A 23,619-nucleotide genomic window follows, 5' to 3' on the forward strand; every position below is an offset into this window, starting at 1 on the left:
CTTAAAGCAACCGAATTTTCTAAATAAGAGAGAAAATCAATGTTAGATCAGTCAAAAGTCAAACCTTATTTTACTAGGTCCTAGCCACCCTCATCTGATACACTTCCCCTAAGCTGCAGCACTTTTCTTTTACTTCGTCCTTTAGTGACCGTCTATTCATGACTGTTTCATTAGGGACAAGATCAAAAACAGATTTAGCATAAGCAGTGGATCTTTTTATTTATCCACATATATTTAGTTTTGAATACTTTTTATCACTTGGTGCTGCAACTTAGAAAGAATGCTAGAATTTATGGGTTCTAGGTTCAACTAGCGAGTTGGTCAATTTGACCATCTTAGCAAAAAAATCTCTCTCATTAGAATTTCCAGAAGCTAAAAGTCAGAGCAAAAAAGTACCTTAGGGGAGCTTTGGATAGTGCACAATTTTTCATCGCATGAGAAAAGCAACTATCTAGTATTAAGATGCACAGGAAAACTTAGCAGATATCAAACATAAACTCTCAATCATATATAAGCATACTCAATTAATGCATAATGAACTGAGATATCAAGCAAAAACACATACAATATCTGAAAAGCAACTCTAACAAAAAAAATAAATAATTCTGCATCTTCTCCCCCAATTTTTTTATTTTTTGTTGAAAACAATAAAATAGAAAAACAACAAGGACATGCTTATGGAAAAGGAAATAACATATAGTCCCAGCATGTAGGTAAGAGCAAACCTGACCTCAGGGAGAGAGGTTTGACTATACCAAGACAGAAAAGCAGTGACATGCTTTCTCTGTCATCCCTAGAATGTTCCTGCAGAAAATTCTCAAAGCAACCAAGAGAAAATCTAGGGATAGAAAAGGTGGTTCCTTAAACAAAATGCACGACAAAAATATGATATATAAGATATGACAATCAATGCAATGCAAACATACCTGGTATGCAATAGGATTTAGGAACCAAAATCCTAGACATGGTGAGATTGCACCTATACTAGGTGAGTCCACTCCCCCTCAAGGGGTAAATGGTCTCATCCTTTCTTACCCAACCCTAGTGTACCTGTGGTAGATGTGATCAGGTATTGCTCATACTGTCCATTCTCGTCAACATCCCTTGTAACAAGCTCAGCAGCCTTTCATAGGCATGGTTGCTATCGGGCTTTTGCGGCTTTTTCTTGTAATGTCTTGATGTGTTCTTCGGAACAAACCGCTGTTGTTGCTGCTGATGCCATGGAACCTGATGTCCCACCGAAGGTAGAGTACCTAATGTGGGATTAGTAGGCAACTTCCTCTGAACCTTCTTCTTCTGAGCTTGGAGCTATGGACATTTGGGTCGAATGTGATCGGTGATGCCGCAGTGATGACAGGTGGGCAAGCTTCTTTTGTTGGAATGCTGCTTGACTTTCTCTGCAGAAATATGGTTAGCATTCTTACAAATAATATTACCCTTACCTTTTATATGTCTCCTATGCGGAGGGACATATTTTGATGAGGAAGAATCTTCAACTTCATTTATCCTCAGAGCATCCTGCTTAATCCAAGGCCTGTGGGATTTCAACAAATAACAATTTGGCCTAATATGACCAATCTTCCCACAATTATGACACTTAGGAATAAACTTACCTTGTATTCCTGATTCCTTGGAGTTATGCATCACATGATTAGTTAAGCAAAAATTATTTAAACAAGCTGTATCTTCTATCACAAGCTTAATATCAATAGAATCTAATTCAGAATCAGAAGCATGTGAAGTAAAAGTACTTAAATCATTAATAATTAAATTAGGCTTGTTAGAAATATCTGTATGAATACAAAGCATGCTTTTCAAATTATTACTGGAGAATTTTTCCAAGAGATCCTCTGATTCTTTTAATTTATTCTCTAGTGCATCAACAGTATCAAAAAGTATGGTATTCTCAGATTTCAAAGAGTCAATCAAAACATGTGATTCAAATAATTGTAAAATCAAAGACTCTTTTTCTTGCTTAATCTTCTTGAATTCTTTATTGGATTTCTTAAAGAGTTTACCTATCAAAAGGGTATCTTTAGAGAAATCATAAAAATCATCTTCAGGGAACTCAGGAAGATTTATGTTAGAAGAAATCATGGATCACACTCTAGAAATAAATCTAAAACAAAAGTGTAACCTGCTCTGATACCAATTGTTAATAAAATATTGACTTCTAATTTAACCAAGTGTGTGTGTTTGTGTGAAAGAAAATATCTTATATGCGGAATTTAAATAAGACAAGATATTTGTTACGAAGTGGAAACTCTGTGAAGAGAAAAACCACTATAGGGCAGCCAAACCTAGGAAATCCACTATCCAAAAACAAAGCTAGTTACAAGACACCCGTACTCACATACCCTTATGCAGTAGTCATACCTTTAACTCTGACACGAAGCCCATCGTGAACGCTTCCCAACCAAGTCTCCTACTTGAATAGGTTTTTGATGGATTCCTTTACCTTAGATAGACTTCACACGAACAAATAGCACACACCGGCAGCGGCTTGAGAGCTAGCGGATCTTTGATTCTCTCTAAACACCCTCTCAAAGCTAAGAGAATTCAATACTGAATTCTATACAATATACATGCCTAGAGCCCTCTTTATATAGGCTTTACAAATCCTATTTCAACTCAAATAAAGAGGCCTATACCAACAAGGATTCGGACTCTGGGCGCGCATTTGGATGTTTCTCTTGGCCGTCTAGATTGTGAAGTTGTAGCATTTTTTGTTAGCTTTCCAATGACACCAATTTCATCCCAATCCAATATTTGAACATAAAGTTATGATCAAAATACTGGAGGGCGTCCAGACGGTCAACTGCAACCGCGTTTCCAAAATAGCACTGAAAGCTTCCATAACAAGGCCACGTCTGGACGGTTGCACTTCTGCTACATGACTTGCCTTACCAAGGATAGCGTCCAGACGGGAACACCACATCGTCTGGACGGTATTGCCACGTTGTCCGGACGGATGCACTTGAGCACTTGATTCTTCTCGAACTCTTAATAGCGGCCGGACGATTTGCAATTACGTCCGGATGGATGCAATCTTGACAGTTCGAAGTTTCTAGACACTAATGGGTGTTCGAACGGATGTTGCTAACTGATGAGTGCCCGGACGGAAACACCACATCCTCCGGAGGGTTGCTTGGGATCCGACTTCTCTGAGTTGGAATCTGCACAGAATTTTCCTTAAACACTGAAATAGCCTTCATGAAGCTTGTCACAATTGCAACTTGTCATAATACGACTCTTTCCACATCAGAGAAATAAACTCTGAATATCTGAAGACTCTGAAATATACGGCATCCCTGTGAAAGCAGCAACATTACATAATAGTGATTTTGTCAACAGAATGCTGCCAATCAAAAACTAACAGAAACTTCAACCCTTCTCTAACAAACCAACATAACCTAGCAAAACACCACTTCAAAAACACCTCCTCACACGGCCAACCAAAGGGATAGCATCCAATTCACTACAGATAACAACACTCATCCTTACCCAAAGATCCAAGCTTGTTCACAAGAAACCAAAGCCCCAACTAAGCAAACCTAAACAACAACAAAAAACCCATAGGACTCATCCAACAATCGCCTGCTACCCAAACCCAATGAGAAAGACCTAAATCAAAAACTACCAAAATAATCTAAACAAGAGAGAACTGAGAATTTTCAACCCAAAAGACAACCCATTAGGTTCTAAGAGAAAATCAAAGGAAAGATCCAAGAAAAATCAAAGCTAGACAAGGAGAAAGTGGAAAATCACCTTCAATTTTCTTCTGCATCTCGGTCTCTCTCACTCTCAGCATCATCTCTCTCAGACACAATCTCTCTCTGATCTGCATTGTCTCTCTCTCTCTCTCTCTCTCTCTCTCTCTCTCTCTCTCTTGACTGCATCTCTATGCATCGTCGCTCACTCAGCATCATTCTCTCTCTCTGTCTCTTCGGATGTGCATGTGTGACAAGAAGGAGAAAAAGGAGTGGGAGATGAGAGGAAGGGGAAATGTAGCGCCCCATATTTTAAGTCATAAAATAAAATGTCTTAAATTAGAATTTAAGACTGTGTAAAATAGACAAGTCTAGAATTGACATTCGATCTACGAAGACCCGTGACCCAGTAAACCGATGCACCCAAGAGACCCGTTCAACACGTTTTTCCCGGTGGATTTTCTGAGGAAACTCTCAAGGGTAATTTCTTGTAATTGATTGGGAGACAAATTCTGGAGTATTTTTGTGTTGATTGATTATGGATTTATAGATATGTAATTATTGTGAATTTCTTGTTGGTATTTTGTGCTTTGGCCATATACTGGGATTGGGGTTTTGTTCTTGTTTGATGAATTTGGGAATTAGGTTCATCGATCCTCTATCCAGTGAGTGTTTTACCCCTGTTTTAGTAGTCGGCCGACAGTGTATATGAGTGTTGGCCGTGAATATATGTTCTTGGATTTATGGGTTAGGTTTGTGTCCATTATTGATGGGAATTTTGATTTGGGGTATAATCAATCGTTGATAGAATTTTTGGGTAGAACCCGTGTATATGTGCTGTTTCGGTTAGCTTATTTGTGTGTTGATTTTTAGTTGATAAATTGTGGATTTGGATTCCCTGTTTAGTTATGTTAACCGATTGATTTATGGGTATTTTGAGAAGTTGATATTTTGATTATAGATTGTTCTTGCTAAGTGGGCATGTTAACTGGCTGTGGGTATTTTTCTGTTTGGCTGAATCCCTGTGGTTTTGGAGTTTAATCCTTCGATTAAATATGCCTTGAGATGACTTGCGATTCTCTGTTTTGGCTTATGGGTCTATGTTTTAGGATTTGGGTATGTATGTTAACAATAGATTTACTAAAATGTTGGATCAAGCTCTATGTTTTAAGTGTGAGCAGAGTTGTGTGTTAGTGATGCCTCTGTTTTGTGGTTCTTTGGCCCGGTATGTGTGTGTATTTATTGTGATATTGTGATGGTGAGGGTTTCCTTGTTGGATCCGTGTGATTTGTAGTGTTTGGTAAAAGGATTGAGTTGTTTTCTCTTGGGGTACTTGTGAATGGACGAATGATTTGTGGTGTTTATAGGGCTGAATGAATATTAGATTCTTAACCTCTTGGTGTTTGATGTTTGATTTAAACTGATTTTTAGTAAGAATTCCCTATTTTAATTAAATGGGCTATTATCCTCATGTTTAAGGTAACAACCGGTTTGAGGTTTGTATTTCGGGTACGCGTCTATTATAACAAATGTGTTGTTGGGTTTGTATTGGGCTTGTGTCTTATTACTAATGATTAATGATATTAAATAATGTTTTGGTTAGTTGTGATGATACTCAAATGCTGTTGTTTATCTTAAAGTTGGTGCTTAGTCTTTGTAAAAGGGTTTAGTTATTATATGTTGGGTTTTTGGACTAAGTATTGATTTTATGTTGTAAATCAAAAGTGGAAGTGCAATGTCAAAATTGGTATTTTTAAAAGAACTAAACTTTGGTGTTTTATGGAAATTGGTTGAATATTATTTGGAAGAGTTTTATGATTTATGGAAAATATATTTATGTGTGATTAAGTTCATGTTTAGGCATGAATTTCTAAAAAAGTAATGATACTGACCTTTTATACACATATGTATGTATTTGTTGCAGATGATGAACTAAGACTGCACAAAAGGGTTGTAAGTATAAAATACTTACTGAGGGTAGTACTGGATTTCAATAGTGTTATGTTAATGTTTTATTTTGATTGGATGCGTGTGAATGATTATTGCATACTGTGAATAATGAACTTATTAATATCGGGAATGGACCGATCCCAAGGGTTCAGATGAGGAAATTCCTGAACCAGAAACCATAATAATCATATTGAATGGAACGGCTCTCAAAGAACTAGAGGAGGGAGGTCTCTGATAGTACGAAAATATGTTAATAAAAAGTAATATAGGGGGAACGTGCCCCGATGATAGCCGCTAATCGAGGAACGGCCCATGCGAGTGGAGTGAAAAAACTAAATTGAACTGCTTAAGACTCTGCATATAAAACTGTCATCCCATCATTATGTTATATATGTCCTTAAATAACGCATAATACATGATATTGTTGAATAATAGTTAGCTCGCTTATGTAACTATGGGGTTGTGGTAATAACCACCATCTCATAGATGATTGCGCAAGTTTTGAAGATTATGGATTGGATTAACTGCGAGCTTAAGAGTTATAAAGCTAATGTAGTTAGGTTTTAGTGCTTCGTCATTATCAATGTTTGTACTAATTTGTATGTAATATGTTTAGTGATTTACTTGTATGTAGTAAGTTTCCATGTATGCTTTCATGTCATATATGACACGTGTTTCATTGTAATTATTGTAAAGGACTTTTAATGAATGTCTAGAGGAGTTTCAGTCGGCTCAATGTATTGTGTTATATTTCCCAAGTCTTTATGTAAAAAATTATATTCCGCTGCTATTTTATAACTCTGATGACGTTGTAACGTTACGTGCAAAATCGAAATTTTCACTTACACCTTTTTGTAAAAGGTGGGTCGTTACAGGAAAGAAAGGGGGAAGGGAGTGTGCGCTGCATGAAAGACATGGGGGTTGTGCTGACCAAATAAGTCTTTTGCCCTTATTATTTTATGTTTTCTTTACTAAGGCTAAGGGATAAGATATCTCAAGAGTGGACCATAGCTTGATACATGAGTATGGATAAGATTATGTTTTTATTTTAAAGCCAATCTTTTATAAATTACTATATTACCCCACCTCATTTTAATTCAATCTTTTTTAATTAATATGTGACCCCTTATTTAATCAAACTACAGTTCACCCCATACAATTAATTATTTAACACATTAAGACTTATAATTACTAGTTTATTATTCTAATCGTATTACCTTACCTTGAACCCTTTTTATCTCAATTATATAATATAATCACGTAAAGTATAATATTAGTTCCATTTTATTTTATAAATATAAATTATTAATACTAAACTCCTTAATTATTTTCTTGGGTGTTACATTAATAATATATTCTGATTCCGACATTGGAAAACTTATTCATAGGGCTACAATTTTATTTTTATTTTTTTCATGAAACTTTTGTATTTCCAACGTTTACTTGGCAAACGTTGTCATTTTGAATTATTTTTACCACAAACTATTTTTATTAATATTATTTTTCAGGGTTTTGAATTTAGGCTCCATATAAGCCTATTAAGATGGCTTTAGCCTCTAGCTTATGTATTTTGATTAGCTTCTCAATATGAAACACTCGATTAGTGATTTTCTATCATTTTAGCCTCAATTCCTTGATAGAATCTTGGTCGGAGAAGAGTTGTGATTTTGTTGCTTTTTACTATTTGTGATTCCCTGAATTCCGTTATCAATCTTTAATTCTTAGTTTCTACTGCTATCAGAATAATCTTAGTTCTATCCCGCGTCAGTTGGTTTTAGAGCCCAACAACTTTCCTACCATGGCGCAAGGAAGGTGAAACAGAGGAAACAGATATGCAAGCCTTGGTATTGTAAACAAGTTCAAAGAAGCAACACGTGACGAACAACTGGCGGTTCGTTTACAGTGCATGGATCAGCAATTTGTTGCGCAATCTAGGCAACTGATGGAGCAAATCAGAGCATTATTCGATCAAATTGCCGCCATAGATGTTGCTAATGGTCGTCGTTGTCAACCATCTCCATATTTCACAGATGATGATGATGTGGATGTCGTTAGTGAAGTGCGATCTCAATGGAGGAAGGTATGGTTTGACGCGCGGATCCCGCAGTAGGTCACATTGACCATTATTCACGAGCCTCAAATCCATCTTACGTGAAGTAGGAAGATGAATTTGTTGATGAAAAGTTCCAAGAAGACGAGTTCATTGATGATGAGTTCAAACATGGAGATGTTCATGAAGATGTTGAAAATCCTTCACAAGGATTCATGGATTGGGATTCTCCACCAACCTATGATACCGATATCAATGATAAAGATCTTGTGGGAGGTTCTTTGTCATATGATCAAGAGGAAGAATCTATAGTAGATTGAGTCTATCCACTAATCTACGAAATCTATCCTATGAAAGAGGAACCATTGGGAAATAATCTTATGTTTAAAAAGGAACAGATCGTTGATCTCTTTTGGGAAATATTCATGGCGCATGAATAAATCTAGTGCAAAAAGTTTTCAAATTGATCATCACAGTTGTAAAAATCTAAAATAGAATAATAAAGGCGAAAACAAGAGAGAAAAAAGAACACAAGAAATTACGGGTGGTTCGGTGTTAGACACCTACGTCCACCACTACGAATTAGCCTTAAGGACTATATTGTGCTCATTGACTTGTTTGTCTACAATACAAAAGTCCATATTTATAGGGTTTAGAGTAAATACAAAGTATGGTAATCAAAATCCCCACGATTTTGATTACAATCTCAATATTTTGATTACAATTAACTCGTAAATAGAGAATATTATAATATCAACCAAATATGGAATATACAGAAAATATAATATATTTTCCATATATTCTAACATCCTCCCTCAAACTCAAGTTAGAAGATTCTGGAAGCTTAAGATTGAAAATAGGAAACAGATTTAAATGCAATTGAAGTTGATGGTTCGATCAAAATGGTGCTGGCGAGAAAGACTTAAAGTGATGGCCGGAGAATGGAGACTATCCGTTAAAAGAATTCCGTAAGGTGCCAAGCCACAACTAACAATGATGGTCAGAGAACGGAAACTAGCAATTAAAATCTGGTGGTTCGGCGTTAGACACTTACGTCCACCACTACGAATTAGCGATAAGGACTACATTGTGCTCATTGACTTGTTTGTCTACAGTACAAAGGTCACTATTTATAAAGTTTAGAGTAAATTTTTGTTTGGTAACCAAATCCCTATGATTCGATTTCAATCTTAGTATTTGATAACAATTAACCCGTAAATAGAGAATATTACAATATCAACCAAATATGGAATATACAAAATATATTTTCCATATATCCTAGCTAACAACAATCTTGTTGTGATTAAGGAAAGCTTAGATATGATAGGTTTACAACTTCTATACAACACTTGTACAACTCCAACAACTTTTTTTTAAAATTCACTCATTGGATATGTAGGACTCATATGTAAGAAAACGAACGGGTCTAATGGTTAGTTTGGAAAAAAATTATTGGAGTTGTACAAGAGTTGTACAACAATCATTTCTCTTAGGGAAATATTATTTCTTGTGGGATGTTACATTGTTTTGCTATTGAATAGAAAGTGATGGAAGAGATTGGTTGGGAATCCGAATGATCAAGGTAAGAACCATTTGAATTTGATGACGAATTTTCTCCAACTTGGTAAGAATGAAGCAAGCCAATTTTACCCATTTTTTGTGAGACTTGTTTTACTTAAAAAAATCATATCTTCTTATTCTGACATTAGAATGAGACAAACTTGGTGGCGTTGGAAAGCTCATTCAACGGGCTATAATTTTGTATTTCATGAAACTTTCGTTATTCCAACATTTACTAGGCAAAAGTCGTCGTTTTGTTTTAATTTTACTGTAAAGTGTTTATTTCGTTTTATTATTATTATTATTATTTAGGGTTTCAAATTTATACTCTATATATGCTTAGTAAGATGGTTTTAGCCTCTAGCTTATATATTTTGATTAGTTTATCAATATGACACTCGTGAGTAATTTTCTATCCCTTTTGTCTCAATTATTCATTGATAGAATCTTGGTTTGAGAAGAGTTCTGATTCTATTGTTGCTTGATATTGCGAACCCATTACGTCACCTTGCATCAGTTATCAAGTTCTGTGTGTAACAAACCCCCACTTTAGCTTGCAGAGGGTGTTAGACGACAATGAAGATGGCACCATCTAATTCAAATTCTATGGATTGGTTCACCTCGTCCAGCCAGTTTCCTTCTTTGCGGCAAATTTTCCATAAATATTGATTCCTTCTTTGCAGCAACCTTCGATAATAATTGATGATACTTTCCACAACCGATTGATTGCTTTCATAATAAGTTGATTGTTATCCCCTTATTGTTGATGCAAGTCATTCCTTAAATGTTATTGTAGCTCATAAACGGCTTGCATTTTGTAATGGACAGAAATTTTCTACAAACCGGTTTGTAGAAAATTTCTTACAACCCACATATATATAAGATTGACTTGTGTCCATTTGTACATGTTATTTAAACAGCATGTGCTTCTTACATGCTTTTTTAATAGCATTAATAATAAAAAATATATGTTTTTTACATATTTAAATGACACATATCCTTTTTATATATGAGTTGTAGGAAATTTCTATTCTTTTGTAAATAGTTTTTGTACCTTATATAATATACACATCATACTCCCATGAACAGTAGGGGGAATTCAAAGCTCACAATTTTTAAATAAATTTTTTTAATATTTTATATATAATAAAAAATTGTATAAAATAATTATATTAAAATTAAAATTAACTCAATTTTTATTTTTTCTCCTAGGCGTCAACTTACATTAAACGAGAAAGGCAATTAAATTTGGATGGTCTTTTTGAATGTGTCTTTGAACTACAGAGGGCTACGCGTGTTTTCCAAGGCAAAGAAAGCTGGTACTTGGGGGTCCCTAAGTTTACAAAAACCATGGAGGCAATCCAACCTTCCGTCCGGCCCACAGGTTGGGACAATGGTTGTCTTGAACTTCTCGATCGTGAAGAGACGTACAAATTTATTATCAACTTTAGGTTAATATTCCAATTTCCCAGGGCACCAAACAGAACAATATTGAATTATATTATATTCAATTCCTTGAAAGGACGAGGACGTATTCTTGGCATCACAGGGTGTTAATGCCAAAACTATTTCGTACAGTAGAATTAAGAATGGCTCCACATGGTGTGAATAGAAGAAAAAATATGACATATATATATTATATATATATATATATATATATATATATATATATATATATATATATATATATATATATATATATATATATATATAAATCCAGACAGGGTACGTTTGAAAGGGATTTTCGGCCAGATGCAGAATTTGATGTAAAGCTCCAGTGGAGCCCATAATGGTTCTAGGCTGCCCGTGATACTCCCTTCAAGCAGAAAGTTTCCGCCTAAAACTGCCAAGATTAGACTACTCAAAACAGCAGCTATAAGAAGAAATTCTACTGGTGCGTTTGGGTATTGAATTTTTAGAATTAGAATTGAATTCTTATTCTAATTGCGAAGTTCGAGGCAAAAAGTTGTGTTTAGGTGTTGAATTTTTAGATTAAAAAATATTATTTTTAATAGTAAGAAATGATTGGAAGTTTGAAAAGTTGTGTATAATGATTGGTATTTGTGAAAAGTTATGTGAAATAATGATTTAAATAATAATTATTTAATTAAAAAATAAATATTTTTTCTTTTTAAAAGAAAAAACAAAATTAAAATTAAAATTAAAAAAAAAAAAATAGAAGCAAGGGGTGGCTGCCGGTTGGCAGCCTCCCCTTTGGGGTTGGCCGCGCGGCCACCCTTAGTGGTCGGGGGAGGCCGCGCGGCCACCCCCAGTGGTCGAGGGAGGCCGCGCGGCCACCCCCAGTTGTCGGGGATGGCCGCGCGGCCACCCCCAGTGGTCGGGGGAGGCCGCGCGGCCTTCCCCAAGTGTCGGGGGTGGCGCCCCCAGCCACCTATGGTGGTGGCAGTGCGCCACCCCCTTTGAGGGGTGGCTACCAATCGGCAGCCACCCTGCCTTTTTTTTATTTTTTTTTAAAAAAAAGTTATTATTTTTTTAAAAAAAATTATTATTTTTTTTAAAAAAATTTTAAAAAAATTATTATTATTTTTTTTTAAAAAAATAATTTATTATTATTTTATTAAGTAAATGCGGGACCCACGCACTGTGCATGGGTCCCAGTGATCATTGAAGGTAGAATTGGATTCAGAATAGAATTTAAATTCTATTCTGAATCCAAACAGATCATACTTATTCACACTTGGTTAATTTCATACTTAACAAGACAGAAATGACTATCAGCTTTTGTATCGATGATGATAATGTAATAAATTTTCTTGACCTAAATTTTCGTTATATAAAGTACTAATGTTCCGTTTGTTTCGACGTAAAATGATTTCCGTCGTAAAATGATTTCAGGAAAGCCATTTTTCTGGAAAATATTTTCGCCGAAAATATTTTTCGATGTTTGGCGCTTACGGAAAATCACAAATATTTTTAATATTTTTATTCAATCATATTAACCTATAAAAATCAATTTTTATTCAAAACATATAAATGTTAATGTAAAATAATATAAAAATTACCGAAGACGAGATTTCGGCAACTTTTATCGGATTCCGCTATTCCGGCTACTATAGCCATAATTCAAGATAAAGGCCAGAATCCGAACAGTTTCGTCGGAATCTGCGTTGGCCGGATTCCGGCGAAAGTGGCCGAATTCCGGCCAAAACTGCCTGATTCTGGCATACTGGCCGGAATCTGCCAGAACCACTGGAATCCGGCCGTTCTGGGCTGATCTGTCTGGCCAGCTGGCCGTTCTAGCCGGAATGTTCTGGCCAGATCAGGCCGGCCGGCCGTTTTGGCCTGATCTGTCCGGCCGGAATACGGTCGCTGGAATCTGTGGTTACCGGATTCCGGCGACGATGGCCAGATTCCGTCGCCAAATTCTGACAATATTGACCGGATGCTGTCGGATTTCAGTACTGGCAAGATTTTGATGATGGTTGATTGCTTAAAGTGAGGTCGACTATGTCGTTTAATAGGGATCGAATGCGTCTGGCGTCTTCGAAAAATGATTTACGCTTTTAAAAAGCGAAAATCATTTTCCGAAATTTACTAAGCATTTTTTGTCAAACATAAATCATTTTCTGGTTGACTATTTTTTTCGCCCCTACCAAACACCGGAAAATGTCGAAATCATTTTTCAGAAATCATTTTACGCCGAAACAAACGGAGCATAAAGATTGACAATTAAATTGAAATATAAAAAGAAGAGAGAGAGAGAGAGAGAGAGAGAGAGAGAGATTTGTTAAAACGTGTGTGAAGTGAAATCAATGAAGAAATGTAAGATTTAGCCTGATTTGAAAGGAACCGTTAGAAGAAAATGGCTTTCTCCGGAAGGAAGTGGGGAAATGATCTAGTGTCCCTTGTCACTAATACCATAAGTTTTTTTTGCTTTTTTATTACAATCTCGAATCCTTCATCGAGCTGATATGCAAACAAGATGGCTGATATAAATATATATATATATAGGACAAAGTTTACATGCTACCAAAACATGTGACTACATTGGCCTCATGCACCTTTGTCCTGCCATGAGGGGTACAAATTTAGTCATCTTGATCAGATGGATCAAACAAGTTGAAAGTTGTTACGAACCTAAGTCTGTAAATAGATAAATTAGATTCTTAGAAGGATTATTTATTTCTTTTTTTATTCATAACATAACCTTTAAATAGATAAGTTATTACAATACTTTCTCTTAATAAAATTAAGGCCGAGACTTCAATCAAATGATTCTTATATAAATACTCTTATAAAAATAAATATTTAATATGATTAAAATTAACTTATACTCCTTAACGTGAAAATAACAACTATCAAAAAAAAAAAAAAAATAATGCTCACATAAAATAATTACTACCTTAATAAAAATTATTTTCCCAAAAATCAAGAGAAGATCGTAACAGTTGATGGATAGATCCACATATATCGATGCTAGGGCAAGGCCGCAGGAACATGGCAACTTGCTAAGCCCCACCTCACAAGCATCCAAATGTTTGCCAAAATTTGATTGCTTTGCCAGCTAAAATCCCAAAGACGACACATGGGTGTGTGGATTTCTTTTACGATATTCTAATTATTTCTGATAACATCAAACTAAACACCTCACCCTACTTGAACCCTATAAAAACCCCCCCTTCACTTCAAATCCTCTATATATCGTCACAAATACTTAAGTTTCTAGCGTCTATAAAACTATAGTACTACTAGGGTTTGGGAGATGGCTTCCAGAAGCTCTGCCTCACTTGCTCTCTTCTTCTCTCTCAATCTTCTCTTCTTTGCACTTGTCACTGCATGTGGCAGTCGCAAATGCCCAAACCCCAACCCCAACCCCAACCCCAACCCTTCGCGAGGCTCATGCCCTAGGGATGCTCTCAAACTAGGCGTATGTGCTGATTTGCTCGGCGGTTTGCTCAACGTGACCATAGGCACCCCTCCGGTGACTCCTTGCTGCAGCCTCATCCAAGGCCTTGTCGACCTTGAGGCTGCTGTCTGCCTTTGCACTGCCATCAGAGCTAATATTTTGGGCATCAACCTCAACATCCCGCTTTCCCTCAGCTTGCTTCTCAATGTTTGTTCAAGGAACGTTCCATCTGGGTTCCAGTGTGCGTAGAAGTACTACAACAAATTTCGTTTATTTTCCTACAATATATATATATATATGGCTTCGCTTGTTTTGCAATTTTAATTTTCTATTGCAAGTGTGTGGTGTAAGTGGGAGTTGCTCATTTTCAGATTTGAAGGATTATTGCAAATAAGTTTCCTAAATATCAGGTTCGCTTATGTACTTTTATTGGAAATTAAATGGAAAATTATATTGTTTTCTTTCCTCTTTTTACTTTTTATTTTTATTTTTTTTTTGTTTTTAATTGAGAAATATATTCAATATTCGTCATCGTTTGAAGTAAAACTGTGGCAGTAATACATGCACCGATACTGATCGCATGCCACAGAAGCTCAGCTGTCCATGCTTACCATGAAAACTTTTCTTGGTCTGATTAATTCTCAAGTAACGATTACAATAGAGCTAGGGAAGTGATAGCACTGTCGCTTCCTACTGCAGAGCTTATTCTCGATCTGTTATTCAATATGCATGCCTATATCAGAGACAAAAATATGACTTATATGCTTTGCCACTGAATTCCCGGGCCTAAAATGCAGGAAAAATACTACATGCATGTACCATCAAACGTGCCAGTGGAAGTATATATTACCATTAATATTTCATATACAAATTGTCCAGTTTAAAATCTAATAATAATTTTCACTGCTACATTAAAGAATAAGCATTTAAAAGTACATGTAACATTTCTCTTACATTTTAACTACATCAAGCATAGATGTGGTACAGCAAAATAAGTTAGGGATAAGGCATCATGATTTAATGTTTGACTTAAAAAGCTGGATTGACAACACATTCACGACATAATCGAGCCTCTTAACAATCTAGCTAATTGATCTAATCACATTTGATTTAGTTACATCCATGATGGGGAAAATACGTGCATTCCATATCTGTATACGTACATGCTCATACATTAAAGTTGAAGAGATGATCATTCGATTGGTGGACACTAATCCAGGATATGGCCCAAAAAGTGGATGGTAGGATCATCAAAACACGGCAAGGTTGTTCTAGGATGTCGTTTATTCTTTGGAGTACTATAGAATTATATATATACACTGGTCCACCATTTATTGGTCATGATGGAACTTTAATAAAGTTTATGGCAATTGGCAACCACTGCAACTGTTCTCCCCGTGACTGAAAATTTGGTGAGCAAAATGCAACCGTTAATTTCACATTAAAGAAAAGAAAATAGGAGAAAAAATAATATCATTTCACTTAGCGTGTGCCAAAGAAGGAATCCATGCCCCATTATTTGATTTTGACCAACACAATATTCTCAAATTGAAACTCTTGCTTGTGGTTTGGAGGACGCAATGATACCTGAAAGGCAAGTCACGAGTGTGTGGGGAAGCAACAGGAGAGATGTTGGCAACGCTGGCTCACCAATTTGTGTAGGAAGAGGTCTTATGCAATCACGAAGACGCTACTTAACGCACAATGTTTGAATAAAAACAATAGCCATAACATCAAAGGTGGTCTTCTAATCCGCAAAATCATCAGACTAAAAAATTAGGGGGGGGGGGGGGGGGGGGGGGGGGGGAGAAAGGAAATTTACTATGTCATATATGCATTAAGCTTGATGATTCACCGTGATTATGATATTCTCTTTGCGTAAGTGAGCAATTATTTAGAAAGAATTTAATTGCATTCATTAATATATTGGAGGAGAATTCCTCAAACAATATACAAAGCACAAATAAAAACGATTAAGATGGTAGGGAGATTAGAAGAACCTTCAAGCTATTTAACCTGGAAACAAAAACTTAAGGGAAACAAAAACCTGATCTGAGGACTTCCACAACTAATTAATGATTCTCCTAAGTTTTTCCATTTTTTTTTTTTTGTTCTTTTAATTTAATGTATCGTATACCGACAACGCATTTTATGTGGCAAAAGTCAGGATCTAGAACCTCCCTTTCTAATTTCAGAATTCTAATTTCGGCAAATATTGTTGAATCTAGATGAGTTAGATGGTCCTCAATAACCTCCGTTTCCCTCCCGTGAACCATATTTGTCCACAAGCTCATATTATGACAAATAGAACATGATAGCTCAATGACTTTTTAAGCTGGTCCCTAAGGTATGCCATAATTACTCTATGGTTTAAAAAGTTCATGGGAGGTTCTTGTGGTAAACTATAATTACAAATCGATCCCTGGAGTCAAATTCTGTTAAATTTTTTGATAAATTCTGCTAAATGTCACATCAGCACCACATCAAACCAATAAAATGGTGACACATGACCATCTTAATAAAAAAAATATAAGTTTATTAAAAAATAAATAAATAAACATTTTTTTAAAAAAAAAAAAAAAAAGGAAGGGGTGGCTGCGCGCCACCCCCGGCCACCTCTGGGGGGGCCATCGGGGGTGGCCCAGCCAACCCTTCCCTTTTTTCTTCTTTTTTTTTTTTAAAAAGTAAAAAATAAAAATTAATAATAAGTTTATTTATTTATTTTTTAATAAATTTATTTATTTTTATTCAAATGGACACGTGTCGCCATCTTATTGATTTGACGTGGCGCTGACGTAGCATTTAACAAAATCTGTCAAATTTTTTAACAGAATTTGACTTCAATGATCGATTTGTAATTATAATTTACCACAATGACTATTCATGAACTTTTTAAACCATAGGGAGTGATTCGTAATTATGGCATACCCTTGGGACCAATGGTACAATTATCCTTTATATATATGAATGGACAGAAACTACTAGTATGCATGCCTGCAACATTGAGTCGGTAAATAATCTAGGGAATAATTACAAGATACTTAAGTTTTCTGAACTTTTTCATCATAAACGGCTGAACAGGATGAATCTCATCTCATGTGATCGATATGGGATATATAATCCCATAGATGTATACGTTACGAAACAATATAAACTTGATTAGTTTGAGAGTAGAGTACTTAAGGCAAATCATCTTAATTAGCAAACAGTAAAAGTCTTCTTCTTTTTTTTTTTTTTTTCTTTTTTTTTTTTTTTTTTTTTTTTTTTGTAAAAATGAGTAAATAAATAAATATAATGTAAAAGTTATATTCTAAAAATGAGCCCATTATTCTGTCAATTAGGTGTACCAATTTATATCCCCTTAGGCCCATGGAACTATTTGCTAGCCCGGCCAAACCCACGATAAATCCAAGAACCAGGCCCGCAATAGGTCTAAATAAGGTTAAAAAATAATAGCCAGTTTCCAAACAACACCTAGAAGGGAGAATGAATAGATGTATGCCAATATAATCTCGAATTAAAAATTGAATCAACTAAAAACAATCACCAAAATATAAAAAGCAATAAAGCAATTGACACAAATATTTGATGACGAAGTAGAAACTCTTTGAACTCAAAGAGAAAAACTACTCTGGGGTATCCAACGCAGACATCAATCCACTACAGAAGAATAAAGGTTACAAGAAGTTCACACTTACAAAACTTTTAAAGTTGACACTCTCTTGCATAAGACAAGCAACCCACTTGACTTCTACCACAGTAACCCTCCAGAACCTCTGGAAAACTCTTCTACTTGATCTCCTTTACGAGAACTCTGAGAGGCTTCTGTTGTTCAAGGTTGATGGTTAAACAATAACCAAAACTCTAAGAGAGATATCACGTTAAAACTAATCTAGGTCTAAAACCCTCTCATAGTACATTGAATTCTATAGAAGAATCCTTAATAAATTTGTGCCTGGAAGTCCATTTAAATAGACTTCTGAAGAAAACGTAGTTCTAGTTGGAATAGGATTTCAGCAAAATTTGCTCACATTTTTGGTCTTATAGTGCTAGGCGATTTTGGCATAGTAAATGTCCACTGATTTCATCCTCACCCACATTGTTTCCTTTTGAGTTAACTTTCTCATGTTGTTGATTCAACCTCAATCTGATATTTGAGCAGAAAGTTATATATAGATAAAACACTAAGACATGCTCAATCTGGAATTGACAAATACGTTTTTAACTCCACTTAATGAAATTGCGATTTGCTCATTCCCTATATTGATTAGACTTAAACATATCATATAGGTCTTATATTCTTTGATTGATTAAGCTTAACCACATCTTATAGGTATTCTAATTTGAGTTGGATTCAGCCCACTTGAATTTAAGTCCATAATAATCTCTTGGATAAATTTCTTCACCTACTGATGTGAACCCGTGGGATCGAACTCCCTTGAACCCACAATCAAATTGAAACCTACCCAAGAAAGCCAAGAATCAAGTCAAGAAGATCTAGCCCGTTGAAATCTTGTTTCAAGAATCTAGATTTGGTTAGGTTCTTAGTTCAATCAAGAACAAGTAGAGAAAACTAAAAAGTTTTCTATGAAGAACAAAATCTTCATTCAAATTCAACTTGTCTAACAAATGCGGCTACAAGTCTTTTTAAAACCTCTCCATCAAACCCTAAACCTACTAAGGCTTACATCAATTAAAAGACATGGACTGAACATCTTCAAGCCCAAAACATCCTAAACTACATTTCTATAACTAATAAAAGTAGTCATCTTAATTAAATAAATAGGTTCAAAAGCCTACAACCATAGAAACATAAAAATAGGCCCACACGCCATTTACTTAGTGAAATAAAGAGTTTGCACTAAAGCACTAGGCTATGCCGCCCCCATCCGTGGCTTATATCACATGGATTAAAGTTGGTTCTTCTTCTTTCAAGCCCATCTTGAATGTTGGGGTCATGCTAGATAAATTTGCAAACTCGGGCCAAGTGGATTGCACCAATCCTTGCATTGCTTCCTTGATCTTCTTCGCTCTTGACCTTATGATTAGCCCATTTGGAACTTACAAGGGATCTTTAAGATTCGGCCTACCATGGGACCCATCATTCCCCCTTTCTGTAACGCCCCAAATTTGAGCCTGCAAATTCGTAACAGAAACCTCCGGTTTCCACGTGACATTACTACATCATAGATAAACTCTCGCAACGGAATATATATATTTTTTTCTATAGTCTTAGGAATTGATAGCATAACACATTAGAGCTGACTGAAATACTTCGGTAATTTATTAAAAGTTACTTAGGTTTATCTTTACATGCCATATGCACACTAGGTGCATCAAAATTAGTGTCACAGACGGCACATAAGCATATAACATAAAACATGCCAAACATGACATTGTTATAAATATTTACTTGCCATAAAACAAAACACATATAAGCACAACTAGCAATTTCTAAGCTAGCACATAATAGTTCGTTGATGGTTTCAAAAACCATCAAAACTGGCATATGGATCCATGCCTTCATTCTCCAGATCTGCATCAATAACTATGCAAATATGATGTCATCATATTTACATAGACAAACAAGTGAGTCATCCATTTTCATAACTAAGTTACCATCAGATTAATAACAGTCCATAAATAATATAAATGCAAGAGTTGTATGAATATGCATCGTAGTAACCATTTAGTTTGTGTTTTATGATTATCTTACTTCAGACCTCTTGTTCTTAGGTATCCAAACCCGTTCATGTCCTTTGCCTCACACTTAATGTCTTACATGTTTGCACTGGAATACTACCGGTCCCAGCATTAGTTATATATTAGGACTTTGGACTCACCCTGGGTCACTATGAACCCCCTGGATCCATTGACTAGCCTTTCTTCCACTTGCTACTACATCAGCTTGTTGATGGCTATCTCATCAGCCGTTATATTAATTGAACACAATATGAAATGCATGAATAACCACATGCAATGAACACACACCACACAGTCCTAATGAAACATAGAATCATTCCTCAGTAAGTACATCCATACTTACTCTTCTTAGTGTAGTTTCTTAGCTCCTTTTCTGTAACAAATATATACAAAGAAGATGATATATACATCAATCCTTTTTCCAATATTAAAAATGTGTATATTTTTACATCACTTTACTCATCGTTTTTAGTTATCAATTAAAAGGTAATTACTTCAACATGAATCCCACAACGATTCATGAGAAAATATTACAACGTTTCATGTTTAAGCACCGAAACACAACATAATGCTCTTGGTAACATAACACTTAAACATGAATCCTAACAGGATAATATTTTTTATGTAAAGGGATAGGGAAATTAGCGACATAGCCACTTTGTAGGAATACAATAAATGATAAAATAAATATACGAAGGAATAGGGAAATTAGCGGCATAGCCACTTTGTAGGAATACAATAAATGATAAAATAAATATACGAATGAATAGAGAAATTAGCGGCATAGCCACTTTGTAGGAATACAATAAATTATAAAATAAATACGGGGGGATTAAACCAACTCTGTAGTAAAGATAAAATAAATACGGGGGATCAAACCAACTCCGTAGTAATGCAATAAATGATAAAATAAATACAAGGGATCAAACCAACTCTGTAGTAATGATAAAATAAATACGGGGGATTAAACCAACTCCGTAGTAATGATACACAAGTAATGAAATCAAATAGTAAGGAAGAGGTGTCAAGATTTACTTACCAATTTGATTTGGAGAGAAAAATAACTTCAAGAACACCAAAGTGGTTGTGTGGTAGAAGGAGAGAAAACCAAAGCAAAAGCTTTCTTGAAAGTTGTCTATGATTTGTGTAGAAAGACTAAGACCCTTGCATGCTTATTTATTAGGAGGAAAGTAGGGGTATCAAGGTGCAAAATGTAATAAAAGAATTAGCTTATTGGATAATGTCTTGCAAACTAGTCCTTACTTTATTATTTATTTGAATTTTAGAATTTTCGTCCAACTAGAGGGCAACCTACTCCGAGAATTATTTCGATGGTCAAACCTACTCCGATTAACGTGAAATTTTGAGGGTAGATAGAGGACTTTAAGACAAACACTTTCTCTTTTTCGTTCGGCTCATTTCGAGTTCTTTTTGACTTAGTTCCGGTCAAGTCAAAGTCTCTGTCCATAAAGCCAAAATATCTTTTATCCACTTTTTGTGTTCACACTTGCTTTATTGATTTTTCTTTCTTGTCATGATTACTCTTGAGATATTCTATCATTTCATCATTACTCTTGTTTTTTATACATAAATGTTTCTAGAAGTATGGAGATATTTTTCTTTGACAGTTTTTCGTTTAATATCGACAGTTAGGTTATTTAGGCACCGGTTTTGGATAAAAAGTCAACTATTACTAAATTGAATTCTGACTTCACAGGATTCAAGTATAAACTATATATATACTATATTGAGTAATTATAAGCCATAAAAACATTTTTATCAAGCCTAAATTTAAAGGTCAAATTTTAACCACAAGTGCCACTTGGCACCTAAATAGTCAACTACAAATCTAAAAAGTCAACATGTGGACTTTTCACAAAATTTTACCATGTGATAGATATTTCTATTGTGAGCACCACGGTCTTTGATTTAACTAAATCTGAGTCTGTTTGACCTGTTTTTCGGTTCAATCAAAGTTAAAAGCTTAAATGTTACTTTTAGGTTTTTAAGGGTTTTTAGGTTTTGATCTTTTAAGTTTTCAAAACAACTTTAGGTTTGCTTATAAAAACATGTGGATATTGTCTCCTCAACAATATCAATGATTTTTTAAGAGCTTGAAATTACTGGGCGTTACACTTTCCTTAAAAGGATTCGACCTCGAATCGTCACCTGCATCATAGGGAGAAAGATCAAAAACGTTGAAAGTAGCAGAGACATTATACTCACAGGGAAGATCCACTTTATAAGCATTATCATTAATTTTCTCAAGGATTTGGAAAGGTCCATCACCTCAAGGATTCAATTTAGTCTTTTTATAGGCTGTGAATCTTTCTTTGCGCATGTGAACTCAAACCCAATCTCCTGGTTCAAAGATGACATGCCTTCGCCCTTTATTGGCTTGGGAAGCAAACTTTTCATTTTTCTGCGCAATTTGAAGCCGTATCCTCTCATGAATTGACTTCACCAATTCAGCCTTCCTGTTTCCATCCAAACTACTCTTTTCATCAATAGGTAAATGTATCAAATCTAAAGGAGTAAGTGGATTAAAACCATAAACAATTTCAAAGGGAGAATACGAAGTAGTAGTATGCATAGTCCTATTATATGCAAACTCTATAAATGGTAAACAGTCCTCCCAAGTTTTCAAATTCTTTTGAATGACAGTGCGTAAGAGTTGAGTTAAAGTCCTGTTGACTACTTCAGTCTGTCCGTCAGTCTGTGGATGACAAGTAATGGAAAATAAAAGTTTGGTACCTATTATAAGGAATTTAACATCCCTATCAGAAACAATACTCCTAGGGACACCATGGAGCCGCACTATTTCCTTGAAAAACTGATATGAACTCCACCAACAAATGTGATGAAACCCGATAGCAATGATGGTTTGAAACCCCAAGATCGTGTAGACAAGAATTGTTGAGGCTTGACCCGTCACCTAACTAGATGAGAAACCAAGACTACGAAGGATTGAAACGCCACACCAAGAATTTGAATCTCTTCAAGAATCAAGGTGATAAGTTTGGTTGTTTGAACGCCACAAGATTAACTTGATAAGCTCAAAAAGTTCTTTCAAGAACAAAGAGGAACACAAGACCTCACAATAATAATTTTCTGAAAACAAAATTCTATATCCCTTACAAAATTCGTTATGCCCATATATATACTTGGAACAACCCTCCAAGAATAGGAAAAGTCTTAATTATAGCTTTAAAAGCAACACAAGTACCAACATAAACAAGTCCCAATATTTTTAGGTCTCTTTGGACTTCTAGAGGCAACCAAAATAACTAAATGACTAAATTCATAACCAGCCAAGACCAAGTTCATTCCCCTATTTAATATCCTTGAAACTCAACGAGTTCACACCCTTTAATGGTCAAACCAAGCTGGTCACGTTTTTGCATGCTAATTATCCTCTTCAACTGCTTTGATGACATGGACTAAGCCTTGATTATTATTTGAGCCCATCTTGGTCTTTTTAGAATCAGCCCAATTCTCTTGGATTAGCCCATTTAGTGCTTCCTTGAAACGTTTGGCTCTAAGTCTTGTAATTGGGCCACTAGGAAGTGACAAAGGGTCTTGCACAACTTCAGCCCCATTCCCATGTGTATGATCAGCATGTCCAGCTCCTTGGTTTCCATCATTCTCCCCCTCTTGAGAAGGATTTGTCCTCAAATCATCACCTACATCAAATGGAGACAAATCAGCAACATTAAAGCTTGCACTAACACCATACTCACTCGGTAAGTCAAGCTTGTAGGCATTATCATTGATGCGCT

At 35.4% G+C, this 23,619-nt stretch overlaps 1 protein-coding gene across 1 annotated transcript; it reads left to right on the top strand.

Moving 5' to 3' along the window:
• Positions 1–13,919: 13,919 nt before the first annotated feature.
• LOC133854940 (14 kDa proline-rich protein DC2.15-like) lies at positions 13,920–14,598 on the top strand. The gene has a single exon (XM_062291224.1). It carries the CDS (start codon positions 13,994–13,996, stop codon positions 14,384–14,386), a length of 393 nt encoding a protein of 130 aa, XP_062147208.1. The 5' UTR covers positions 13,920–13,993; the 3' UTR covers positions 14,387–14,598.
• The last annotated feature ends 9,021 nt before the right edge of the window (positions 14,599–23,619 follow it).

The sequence above is a fragment of the Alnus glutinosa genome, chromosome 13, assembly GCF_958979055.1.
Source record: "Alnus glutinosa chromosome 13, dhAlnGlut1.1, whole genome shotgun sequence".
NCBI lineage: Eukaryota > Viridiplantae > Streptophyta > Magnoliopsida > Fagales > Betulaceae > Alnus > Alnus glutinosa.

Coding starts and splice junctions, on each gene's coding strand:
- LOC133854940 (XM_062291224.1), top strand. CDS start 13,994: ATGGCTTCCAGAAGCTCTGCCTCACTTGCTCTCTTCTTCTCTCTCAAT.